The sequence below is a fragment of the Hylaeus volcanicus genome, chromosome 4 (genome assembly GCF_026283585.1).
Source record: "Hylaeus volcanicus isolate JK05 chromosome 4, UHH_iyHylVolc1.0_haploid, whole genome shotgun sequence".
Classification (NCBI taxonomy): domain Eukaryota; kingdom Metazoa; phylum Arthropoda; class Insecta; order Hymenoptera; family Colletidae; genus Hylaeus; species Hylaeus volcanicus.
Window position 1 is genome coordinate 5294707 of NC_071979.1, and position 12848 is coordinate 5307554.

At 37.2% G+C, this 12848-nt stretch overlaps 1 protein-coding gene across 1 annotated transcript in view; it reads right to left on the bottom strand.

Annotated features, from left to right (window-relative positions):
• LOC128875413 (uncharacterized) overlaps positions 1–12848 on the bottom strand; it is an 82746-nt gene that overhangs the window by 69485 nt on the left and 413 nt on the right. The window contains exon 2 of the mRNA XM_054120968.1: positions 8921–9019. Coding sequence (XP_053976943.1) covers positions 8921–9019 — 99 coding nt within the window. The remainder of the gene's footprint in view (positions 1–8920; positions 9020–12848) is intronic.

A 12848-nucleotide genomic window follows, 5' to 3' on the forward strand; every position in this document is an offset into this window, starting at 1 on the left:
ATATATAAATATGAAAAAGTATAGTTTTAGAATTTGTATAAAAACGTGCAAAAATATGAAATTAAAAATTGCACAAAAAGTTGTAAAATTGTATTTATTATAGTTACAAAAATTGTGTACGCTATTTGTCATCGAAACTGCATTTTTGCAATAACATAAAGAAAAGAGAATATTAAATATTTAACACTAAAATCTCGCGACCCATAATTTAAGAAGCCCAGTTCTACCGCATAATTTATTTTCTTAATCTAAAAAAATAATGTAAAGGAATGAAATGTGGTTGTTAATAAAACGATGGCGCGTAAAAATGATATGTGTACATTTTGTTGAAAACTTTGACTACTAGTGTAAAAGTAATTTATTGCAAAACGTTTACATATTATGCGCCTATCCTTATTGCGTCTCACAGGAATGCCATTTAATCATTGAGACGAGCCTGTCGTCTTGCACTCTCTTTCACCTTTGATTCCGACTAACAACTTAATAGAGCACTCTCATACAGAACGCCTAATCTCCTCATCTCCCAGACGTGTATATTCTCCCCGGAATCTCCTCGACACCATGAAATGTTGCAAAACTACGTTGCCAGCGTTCTACCTGTTTCTCCTAGCATTGTCAAAACATCTGATCTCTGGCGAATTTATGGCGCGGAGAAATGAATTGAATTCCTCCTCGGAATATAGAATTTCTTAAGAGATTGCAATTAAGAATGAATCTTCGCATTTCGCACCGTCCGTGAGAGAACATCTTACTTTGCGTTAGCATGAATAATAAAACTAGAATTTTAAATAATCGCGAGTAAATATTATCGTATCTTTGTATCTATTTTTATTCTAAACATTTAATATAAAGTTATGGAATTTTTTAATGATTTATTACATATATAATATATTCGTTAAAGCAATCATTTACTACTATTATTATTTATTTACTTCATAGGATTTACTTCGCGCTTTCATTATTTAACCACTCTTCATGGAGAATTAATACTTTACAGTTAATAACAGTAGTTTCGAAGTATACTAAAATTTTACAATTCATTATCGACATGAGAAATTCATTTTCGTTTTATATTGCAGATTTCTTATGAACAGAAACCTTTCCATCAAACTCATTGAAATAAAAATAGAGATGGTAACATTCTCGAATAAATTAGAAGACAGAAACTCGATGAGTATCCTAAAAGTGCCAGTAACTGCATCTTCCCTCACGAACACTATAACATATTTTTGTTTCATCTTCTTTAGTACCATATATATATTATTTAATTTGTTGTTCGCGACCCGTCCCATACTCGTGTCTTTAATGCGTACACTTCTAATCGATCAGATTTATGTTTAATGCCTCCAATGCTTGTCTTTCACAAGCGTCTGTCTTTTGCAGACTTCGTTTGCATATCTTTTGGTGATTAGAGCATCAGCAAGCTTACCAACATCGCGAGACGGACACCCACGGCGAGTTTCGATTTTCAATGTACCGCGGGGAAATCTCGCGTCGGAAGCGCGCTGTATCGGGGGCGTTCAAGGTTCGTTGAGGATCCCGCTTTAAATCTTCCGCTTTCCACCGCGAAGCCGCGGCTGTTCACCGGCTCGGTTATTAAATCGCTCGCGATTGTATGCCTGGGTAAACTGCAATTAGCAAGTTCGTGCGCTATCTAGTTAAGAAGCTCTTCTACGCCCGGCGACGGTTTTCCTTTTTCGCGGTGAATTTCTCGATCAGCATAGGACGTCAAGGAGGAGAGAACAGGGTCTTCAGTCGAATGGAAAATGCTACGATGAATGTAGAAGTCTGGATGAAAAATAAGGCACGGAGATTCGAACCCACGATCCTCGGATCCACATTTGGATTGGTGTTGTCGTTTGACTCCATATTCTTGGGCATGGAAGGCGCGGATACTACACAAATGGGCTCAAGTGAGATCACATTAACCCTCTATGGCTATTTCGTAAGTTCCAGGTGACGGGCTAACACATCAAAATTTTACTAAATAATTTTAAGTTTCTCACAAGATGTCGTAAGTATCATAATTACATAATGTCTCTGATAACCGATAATAATATTGATGACGGTTGGGAGCATCATCAACCAGAAATATTAAATTAAATGCCTCGCAAGTTGTTTGAAGAAGAAAAATTCTGCCCGCAGAGAATTAAGGCAAACCATAGGTTCGTGCCTTTTATCGTCCAGCTATACAAATTAATCCTTTGCATTCCAAGCAACTAGGCTACACATGCATAGTAAACTCTCATGGCTCTCTTCTTAGATTTCCAAATTAAATTTGTTTGACCAAACATAACGCTTTATTTAATATTCTTTTGACTAATACTTTATTAATCACCTTTTTCCCATGAGAACTAATACTTTGTCACTGCGGCCGGATAAACCGCATACATTGATATTCCGCGGTGGCAAAGACAATGACCTGGTTAAACGTCGATAGCAAAATCGGTGTCAATATCAGCGTGATAGGCTGCATCGAGGAGAGACCGGAAGCCGAGGTTAACAATAGAAAAGTATGTGGGCGACGCAACGGCTAGCGAACAAATGGCCTCATATTTTTCACGCGACGTGCCTTGCTTGAAAGCCAGCTACTGTTAGGTTCGGTAGCTTCAAGGATTATGTTCGTATCGATATGAAAAGAATTGGTCGATTAATTATTACCAGAACAGCTGTTTTTAAAATTATATAATGATTACTATTGCGTGATTAATTTGTGTTAAAGATACTGATCTGCAGTTTCCACCCCGAGATATTAATTTACAGTGCATTTATTATTTATATACAGCAGTAGAAGGTAAACACAAAGTGAAAACAATGTTCTACTCGTATTTGAGTAAAGTAAAAGATTCTTTCTGATCAACAGTCATTCCAGTAGGAGACTCACATTTTTAATCTTGAAATCTAATTAACATTTTAATCTCGAAGTAAATTAACTCCAATCTTCTCCAATTAGAAAGGTTAGATTGAATTGATTTGATCTGATTGTAAGATTAAATTCCTCAGAGGATCAGTGACTCTATCAAAGCATAGCGATTGTTTCATTGTGCAGAGAGGCAGTCACTCGATCCGCTAACCATTGTTTCGTTCAAAAAATTCACTTTTCTTTAAATGGATTAAGTTTCATTCATTCGTTACGCTACGCTACGCAACGAAAGACATCTTACATCTTATCTGATATTTCATATGTAAATTCAATTATTCCGGATTTCCGGTATGGTTTCAACGGGATAATAATAACCGACGTGTTAGAAACAGTATTATTTCCTTTCTGACAAGTAGCATTTGCAAATCGCGTTACGACAGATACGTTATTATGGTTTCATTGCGCTATCGTGAGTATTACTGCCGCCATTGAAGAAAAATTTATGGTATCGAGTTTTTGCTCGATTCCATGTTGGATTATTATTTAAATATTACATTAATTCGTTCATATTAATTTCGTTATCAAAAGGAATTCATGTTACATTTATTTTTATTTTTACCATAACTATCCTATCCTATGTTATTAATTTAAAAGATATGATGGTGATGGTTCCATTTTTTAAACGGAACTATTAGGTCGTCCTAAAAGTTCGTGCCATTTATACTTCTATTTCTCAAATTAATATGTTAAACATACTCTTAAGTGTCATAAGAAAAGATAATCTGTCTCATATCACAATAGTTTCTCACCTCTCTCACGTAGTCATTATACCGTTACTAGAAAATTTCTGTGGTTTTTTATTAAATTTCGACACAGTCTTCGGCACGAACTTATGGGACGACCTAATATATATATCTTTTGTATAATTCTTCTCTCGCAACTGAAGAATTTACGTTTAATATCCATTAACTGATAATTGCGAATGATTATTACAAAAGTTAACGCTAAATAAACACTACTCAATCCACCGATACTTTTAAGTGATAATAAATCGCAATGAAAGCTGTACACCATTAAATGAGAACGAAAACATGTCTCAAAAGAAATTTAATTAGGTGTCTCGCATTAGATACTTAAACCAGTAAATTAGTTCTATCATACAGTCATCTAAAGCAGCGATCATCTATCTTTAAGCACCAATTCACGACTGACAAGTCTCTCCACATGCAGCACGAAGAAATTTTTCGCTCCAGTTGTCCCGCAGACATTGACAAATCGTTCGAGTCGAATAAAATTACGGAATCGAGGCTGTTAAAAGGATTTCAAAAATTTAGAGTTAAACTTGACAGACATCCTAGACAAGAAAGAAACGAATCTGAATTTCCGCTGTACAACGGAAACGTCGCGAGATGAGACACTTCGATATTCGTATCGCGAACGACCGATTTTCCGCTCGACAGTGCAACGTGTCTCGATCCTCGTTGCCAGTTGTAAACAGTTCAGACAGGTTTTCGCAGCCGTGAAATCGGCACGTCCGCGGTAGATGAACGGGACCAACCTGTCTTGGCACGAGGATACGTTTCACTTTCGCGAAAAAGTCCAGAGGAAATACGACCGTCTTCGGGAAATCGATTACGAGTCCCTTCGCGCTCTTGCTTTCCTCTGAAATCTCGATACGGACCTGGAACCGGTTGCCGCGTCGCTGGATCCAGCAATCGCAACCGGTAAATCGATTTACCGGTAAACGGCGGAAATTCCTTTGAGTTTTACCTATAATTAGGGATTGCAATACCGATAAATTCAGAGTGGATATGGAAAAATCTGTAAGTGCATTTAATAGGAAGATTCCTTGTAATGTAACATTTGCTGTTTTGTCAATTATTATTACTTTGAGTTTAAGATATTCTTGTATTAATTAGTGTGTACGTATGCAAAATAAGATTTGATACGTTTTATCTATAGATAACCATGTAATCGTGTAAGAAGTTTCACATCTCGGAAATTGTCATAAAAATTTGTACCGATACTTGGCTAATATTTTCAGGTTGGGTCATCCATTTCGATGCAGGTCATTCCATGTAAAATTGATTAACTTCCTATTCTATATTAAGAATTTTATTTAAATTGGGGTATGTCACAGTCCAAGTAAAAATAGGGGAGGTTAAGGCTGCCATTTTGTTATGTACTAACTTTTACCAAACAACCTTCATAAAAGAATCTTTAAATATTTATCCTTCTTAAACATATGAAATTCGACTCTCCTCTGTTTAAATCGTACAAAATCGTCCTTTTTAACAAATTTTTATTTCGCTCCTAAATGCTTGCAATTCAACGATATTAGAATTCCTAAGTAAGAATGTTCTCAATATTTCTGTACCGCAAGAATGACTTTACGACTAAAACTGGCGGTAAGTTTGCAGTCCCCAGATCGTTTGTACTTGTCTGTTTTGCGCCTATTACCGATCGCGATTTTCCACGGAAACATAGGCCGTTGTTCGGCAATTTCGTTGCACGTTCCCACGACTAAATTGGACTGGTAAAAACTGTTCCGCGTTTCAGCGTTTCTAACAGTCCACGGCCGGGGTTCGTGCTTCCTCATTCCTGTCTCGACTGATGGATGATCAATACCGCTAATGCGCGTTGTGTGCGCGCGCGTTTGTTGCATACAATAACGTCGAACTGATTGGTCTCCCATCCAGCCATATTAAGACTTTAAATTCGGGATGATTTTACGTTTTCTTCTTTTATTTTTTAAACCAAACTTGGAGGACTGCTTCACATCGTAATTTACAATTTTTAACCGATTTTTGACAGGTATATTCGTCAGGTGGAAACAGCAACATTTTATGTTACGATGGGAACACTCTTTGTAAAAAGTAGTTACAATTTACTATTTAAATTGCAATTTTAATTTTCCAGACAAATATTCTCGTCGTAACACAAAGTGTTGCCATTTTTGCATAACGATTATATTCGTCGAAAACAGGTAACTGGTTAGCACATTAATCTTTCTTTAGATCGATTCAATTTACCACTGTCTACTAAATAACAAAAAATTCATAAAAACATTAACTCTAAATCCTCCATCGATCATTATCTTAATTAACACATTCACGTTTCTTTAAATGGATTCAATTCAGAGTCGATTAAGACACTTGACTGAAGCTCTTTCTACCGCACATCAAATAATTAACCTGCACATTCATTCGGACGGGAGTAAGTCTCACGGCCCACGGATCTTCCGTTCAAAGACCGCGGTGGAAGATCGCGATGATGCGAGCAGATCTCACGTCTTGGAAACAGTGTCCGCGAAAGTGGCGTGTCAATCGATCGAGCACAGAGCAGGGACCGTTTCGTTCCGGCGTTTTCGTTTCATCGAGGCAATCGAGCGTCTGCGCGACTCTTTTGTCAATTAGTTCCACGAGATCGGAACGAAGAGTCATCGCGAATATTTATTAATTCTTTTAGGTGGTGGGACGGTTTCTTCAATTAGCCATCAGGCGGCCCACACCATCTAACGATGATCCGGTCGTCTGGGAAACTAAAAACTCCGACGTAAAAACAGAATCCATTTCGAAGGTAGATTAATCATTATTGCGCCGAGTGTAATATAGCAAGTGGAATTACCCACTGAACAGAATGGTGTTTTGAATTACTTTACAGAGACAATAAAATATGTTCAATTTCCTGGAGTCGTATCATAAAAGTACTGCACTGTATACAAATAAATGTAGACTAACGATTCCAATCAAAATAACAAAAATAAAACTATTAGAAATATCCACTATGTACACCGTGATTACGCATGTCTTTATCGAAATGAAATGTTAATTTTCAGCTAATGAATCTCGAATAATTTCATTGCATTCATTCGTGTTCGATAGAAGAAGATTAAATTAGAACACATTTTTAGCAGAAAAACAGTGAATATACTTTTTTCTATATTGAGTACGTGATCAAAATTGTAAGTTGATTGAGTCGAGTTACAAATTTTATTTTTATTTTGTTACAACCAGGAAAAAGGGTGACATTTTATCGAGGAGTTTCGCTAGCAGTAACATATCAAAGACACGTGTCGATCAAGTGACGAGCGAAGTGAATGCCCATGTGGTAAATTCTAAGTAAAAGTGAACTCGAGTAAACTGCTAGTTTCTCCGCAAAAAAGACATTTAGGGTGACGGATGATAACGAGCGGAACTCTTGAATATGCGTCGGCCTAGTTGTCACGTCGATGACGTTGATGACACTGGAACCAGGTTAACGTATACGTGCTTGGAGCATTGCACTGTGCCCTAACAGACTCGCGTCGCGAGGCTTATCCGTTGATGCGCGACGCAAAGTCGGGTTGCCAATGAGTTTCACGCTTGACATTGATTGGCTCGCGTAGGTTCGCCATCAACGATAATCGTATCGATGATTACGGAGGGTTTCGGATTTATAGGTGTAAACTTAAAAGGGAACACCATCTTTAGGACTGAAAATAATGTTAATATTTGTACTTTTTTCTTACGATAATGAATATCTAATGAAATTATTTCATATAGAGGGTGTCGAAGAATTAGTGTAAGAACCGGAAATGGTAGCTAAGACGTTTCTGAACCACAATTTCCTTTCAAAGAATGTTGAATAGTGCTTCGTTTTCTGAGCGCTAAAAAAACTATTTCCTCTCAATCTTTCTCTATCTTTTACCACCTTTGCTTCCTCTGAGCAAAACCCGTTTAAAATCGGCCACACTAGCTTGCACAGCACGTTCCTCGTATATTATTCGAAACGCCCCTGCGTAAGATAGCTATCTTCTGTCTCCCATTGGAACCGTCTTGTCTTCGGATAAGACAGTTTGGTTACAGCGAAGTTAATTCTTTTCGCTCTCATGCGAATGTATTTGCATGCGATTACAATGCATTAAAATACGTTTAAGGAAGAAGAAAAAGAAAGAAACTTACTAGACATCGACAGAACAATATCCTGTGTTATACGTCTTCCTTGTTCCGACCGCGAGCACGGTGGCGCGAAAAGCGTATTTTAGCGTCGAACGGCCGTTACCACGCTTCGACTTAATTATTCGCGGCACGTGACAGCGTTCGCGTCACGAGGGGTCGTTAAAATTGTGCATGTCAGCGGTAAAGCTTGCATAGCGAGAAAAACGAGTCGACCTGTCGCGTTCGCACACCCGTCCGCGGGACGATCTGGTCGTGGAACTGCCTAGACACGCGACTGGTTCGAGAGCTCAACCTTCTAAATATTCAGAAGACATCGCTTCTGGAATGTTGTTCTCGCTATCAGTGAAAGTTGCACAACGTATATAGACATGCGAACAGCGTGCTACTGCGTCAGCAGAAGAGTTCGATGAATGTAGGGTAATCGATGAACCGCTGCTAAAATAGTGATCCGCACAAGACGAAGTAAATTTCGATCTCGTCTCGATTTCGAGGTGCGATTCGAGATCGATATTACTTGTAGCATATCGTAGGATATCGAGGTGATGAAATTATTAAATATATTTTTTCGAGTAACGAATACTTTATCAATACAATAAAAGTCAATGAGACAAAAGCACTACGTAGACAATGGCATAGAAATCTCATGAAATCGGGGAAGAAACCATTATTTCTCTTAACAAAATGGAATTCTGACACATATTTCCACGTTATTTGATAATCGCATCATAATTGTCTTATTTCCTCACCATTATTCCTACGGATTAGTGGAATCTTTCTCTTATCAGCAAATTCCTTGCACAGATCTTTGAAAAGCATTCTATTATCGCAATAAACATTACTCATGTTTTAGAATCGATAAACTGAGAGAACCTGTGACTTCTCATGATCCTCCACTTGCGCCTTCTCCCTTTTTGTTTCTTTTCTCATTGCCAATATCCTAGTCGAGCGAGAGCTGTCGGAATAATTGTAGTAAAGAAAACTACAAAACTTTAAATTTATTACCAGAATCAGGTCCACCTGTTTTTAACAAAATTGGCGGATCATCGCAACAACAAATCCATCAAAGTTCAATAACTCATGCAGTAAATAGAAGCAACGTGAATGGTAGCAAACTTACTCCAGGCTGAGGTCTTCCAACTCTTCCCAAACGTATTCCAAACTGTCGTCCGAATTGTCATTCTTGAATCTATCGCCGCGACAAGACGCCTCATTCTTCCTGGAAACCAAGAATGCCATTGTATTATCACGTTCCGTCAAACTTTTATATCGCCACTGTATAATACGTCCGAAGAAATGTCTTTTACATTTTGTTTAGCTTTACAGACGCGTCGCATTTGTCTCGAACAATAGCGCGCGACGACACGCCGCAAAAATGGCTCGTCACCGCGGCAGACTATTCACGAGGCACAATGACAGCAGCCACCCTTTGCCGACTCTTACATAATACACGTCTAGAGCTTAAACGAGTTTAATTGGCTCTCGCATTGTTTTTCGAGCGGACGAGCTAATGAAAGGGTTCACGCGAAAGTCGCATTACTAGCTTATCGCCAGCGAGATGAAACATGCGACGAGCCAGGAGGAAGTAGTGTTTGTGATAAGAGAAACTCTGGAATGGTCCTCTAAGTGTGGAATATTTTAGATTAGGGAGGGATTTAATTTGCGAGTAATTTAGTGGGAGCAAGTAATGACTACAAAGATATTATTTCGTAAGGATGTTTTAGGAAATAAAATTAATTGTAAACTGTTGGAATAATATTATTTAGTCAATGCAAAAATATATTGCATTATGTATTAAACAAAAGGCTGAACTCTGTCACCAAAAATGAATAGGTATTTATCTATGTTCAGACCTGTGTGTATCTTTCACGAAAACGTATCGTAGCCTTGTTTCTGTTATTGTTTATATTTTTCATTCATAATTGAATAAAGATCGTTCTTCTTAGTTTTCACAATTAAATAAAATAAAGATTAATAGTATTCGGTGAGTGTTTATTTGATACCATATTCCATTATAAACTAACCAGAACGTGTTTTGAACAATCTCTAGTCAAGTTTAAATGAATAGTCTAGATGAAATTTGGAAGAAGATACGAAACGAAAATTACAACTGTAATCAATTATAACTTACATTAAAAAATCTTTAGTAAAAAAGAAAAATTCTCATTAAGATTTATTAATACTTAGAACCCACTTGAGATCGTACAAACGTTTAATCAGCAGCTTGTCAAGGAATAATTCCATTTGATAATAATTAACCACTTCAATGCACTTGAATAATTCACTCGTTAGCTCTATGAATACATAGTTGCTAATGATTTGCAATTTTACACACGGCTTGTTACAGCACAATCACTCACTGAAACATTTCGTTCAAACTTGCATTGCATCACACCACAAAATTACCCACAAAGGAGTTAATGAATCATTTGACAGGTCGAGCACTACTCTTTCAGAATTCATTGCGATTTGAAGCATGAATATATTACGTCTGCGCTACGAGCCACTTTGCTCGGGTCACATAGATACGAGGTCAGTGTAGCATAATGTCCTTGTGCCATTTCACACTCACGTTCTCACAGAGTCGATTGAAGCTATGACTCCGACTACTTGTCAAACTTTTCTTCTATTCAAATGTTCGAATGAATCGGTGTATCAGATATACAGTCAGTGTAACAAGTATTCGTACAGGAACCAATTCAAAATAAGACTGCAAATATTTATTTGATTAATAAATTTTAGGGGAAGAAATAATTAACCAACATACCTACATATTTTTCGAGTAGATTTTGCGTAAATTTAAGTTTATTGCTTTTAATGTTAACCTTTTATTTCTTTTCTCTATTCATTTTATTTTAAACTGGTTGCTGTACGAGTACTTCTTACACCGACTGTATATCGAATATAACTCGAATACTTGACTATTGGAGTATTGGAAAATGTTTAAATTCAATGGTCGCTTGGTGCAAAAATAATTATTAAATAAAGTCTTTCCAAACATTTTCAATAATTATATTCACGCATACGTGCATACAATAATAAAGAAATTGTATATTGTGGGGAATGTTGCAACAATGTTGAAGAAGAATTTTTCTTTTTTAATTAGAAATGTAAAACATGAAACAAAATCATTTTTTCTATTACTTACACCGGTTGAAATGAAATGTGATTATAGACATGATTCCTAGATTACTACTCTTTAATTTAGAATTACCATTGATTTTTAAATTCATTGATTCTTTGAAGTATTTTTTTTTTAAATTTATGTCTCCTCAATTCACGCTGTAACCACATACTTAATGAATAGAACACAATCAGTTTTCGTTGCTTCAGGCCACCAGGGCGAACGTTTCAGTCGCGTTAACATTCCCTTTCCTCCTGGCGTAACACGGAATATTGTCACGCTCCAAAATGCCCGTCCGCAGGGTTAGAACGGTTCTATACAAATATTAAAATATTCGACTAATCGCAGCCTTGACCGAAACGAAAGCACAACCGCTGGAAACGGAACCAGGTCCGCCCGCTCATGCTCGTAGTCAGCGAAACCTTGTGACACGTTCGTCCCCGACGCGTGTCGCAGCCGAAAGCGATAGAGCAACGATTCGATTCGCGATTCTTCGAGGAAAAGGGGCCAGGAGCTACGACGAACGTACGGAGAGAGTGCATTCACGGTTACGACAAAGGCCGTTGCACCCAACTGCATCCAGCCCGTCATTATTTGCAGTTCGACGACCCGATGCATCCGAGTTCTCGAGGAACAAAAATCGACGCGCCACGAAATTTTGAAGGAATTCGATATTCGAGGAAAAATTCGAACAAAATGATTTGATTCTCTTGGTTGTACGAATTTTATTTTATTTTTGAACAAAGTGATTATTACGCTGTTATCCATTTCTATTTATAAATATATATTAGGTCGTCCTAAAAGTTTCTTTCACTTTATTAATAAGTAATGCATGCGCAATATTTTATTTTTTATGTTACATTACTGAATTGTGCACGATTCATTTTGCTCTATTACTGTTACAGTATGAATCGATCTATGAAATTAGATCGTCTATTTATATAAATACAACCACATCAAATAATTGAGTGCAACTCGCGAAAGAAACTTTCGGGACAACCCAATACTTATAATATCACACTCTCCACTTGCGCATGTGGATTAGGGTGGTCCTTATTGTAATAATTATTTCGATCTATTTTCATTGCATTTCCAAATAATTTCGCAATTATTATTTTCTGAGGGATACATTGCAATTGCAGTACTCGCGTTTGACAACTCGAATGCTTGCAAGCAATTTTCTGCATGCTCCCTCGGAATGTATTCAACCTCGCATTCTTTGCACGAACACGGTATTTGTCGCTAATTGCAGATTCCGTGATTACTCAATTCGTAGTTTCTGCGATACCTGCGTAATTTCGCTAACCACCGTTTTCGTTTGTAACACGATAAACGAAGGACCCAAACCTTGCAATCACGGTTTAGTTTGGTTTGCAAACGTCAGACTTCAAACATTTAATCACACTTTATATCCGCTCTGTAATATTTGCTCGATAGAGCAAACTATACGTAGCGATACCGTAATTGATAAGCCACGTTGTTGGCTAATAGTTTATTCTTTCTGGTGACCTGATTAAAAGGTAGTGTCCTTAAGAGAAATCGTTATCTGTATGAATGACACGAATTCTTCAATCCAGTGCTGTGTTCATTGTACTTGATTATTACCTAAAACATGTACATAATGTTAACTCGTTTTAACCCTTTATTTACTGAATTTTTCAAAAGTTCTAAAAATCTAGGCGTCTATCTTGGTCTTACATCATCTTATAGAGCTGTCTCTATCAAGCTTCCAAAAGAAATAACGAACGAACGTCATAGAAGTGGACTTGAAAGTCACAATAAGTCTCGCTAATAAATAAAGGGTTAAAGGGTACCAGATCGCATTTCAAAGTGAATAAATTGCTGAACGAGCATTCATATGCAAACGAATTTTATGATCGGTGGAAGTTGGGGGCTGAGAATTACCGTCCACTCCTAATAATTT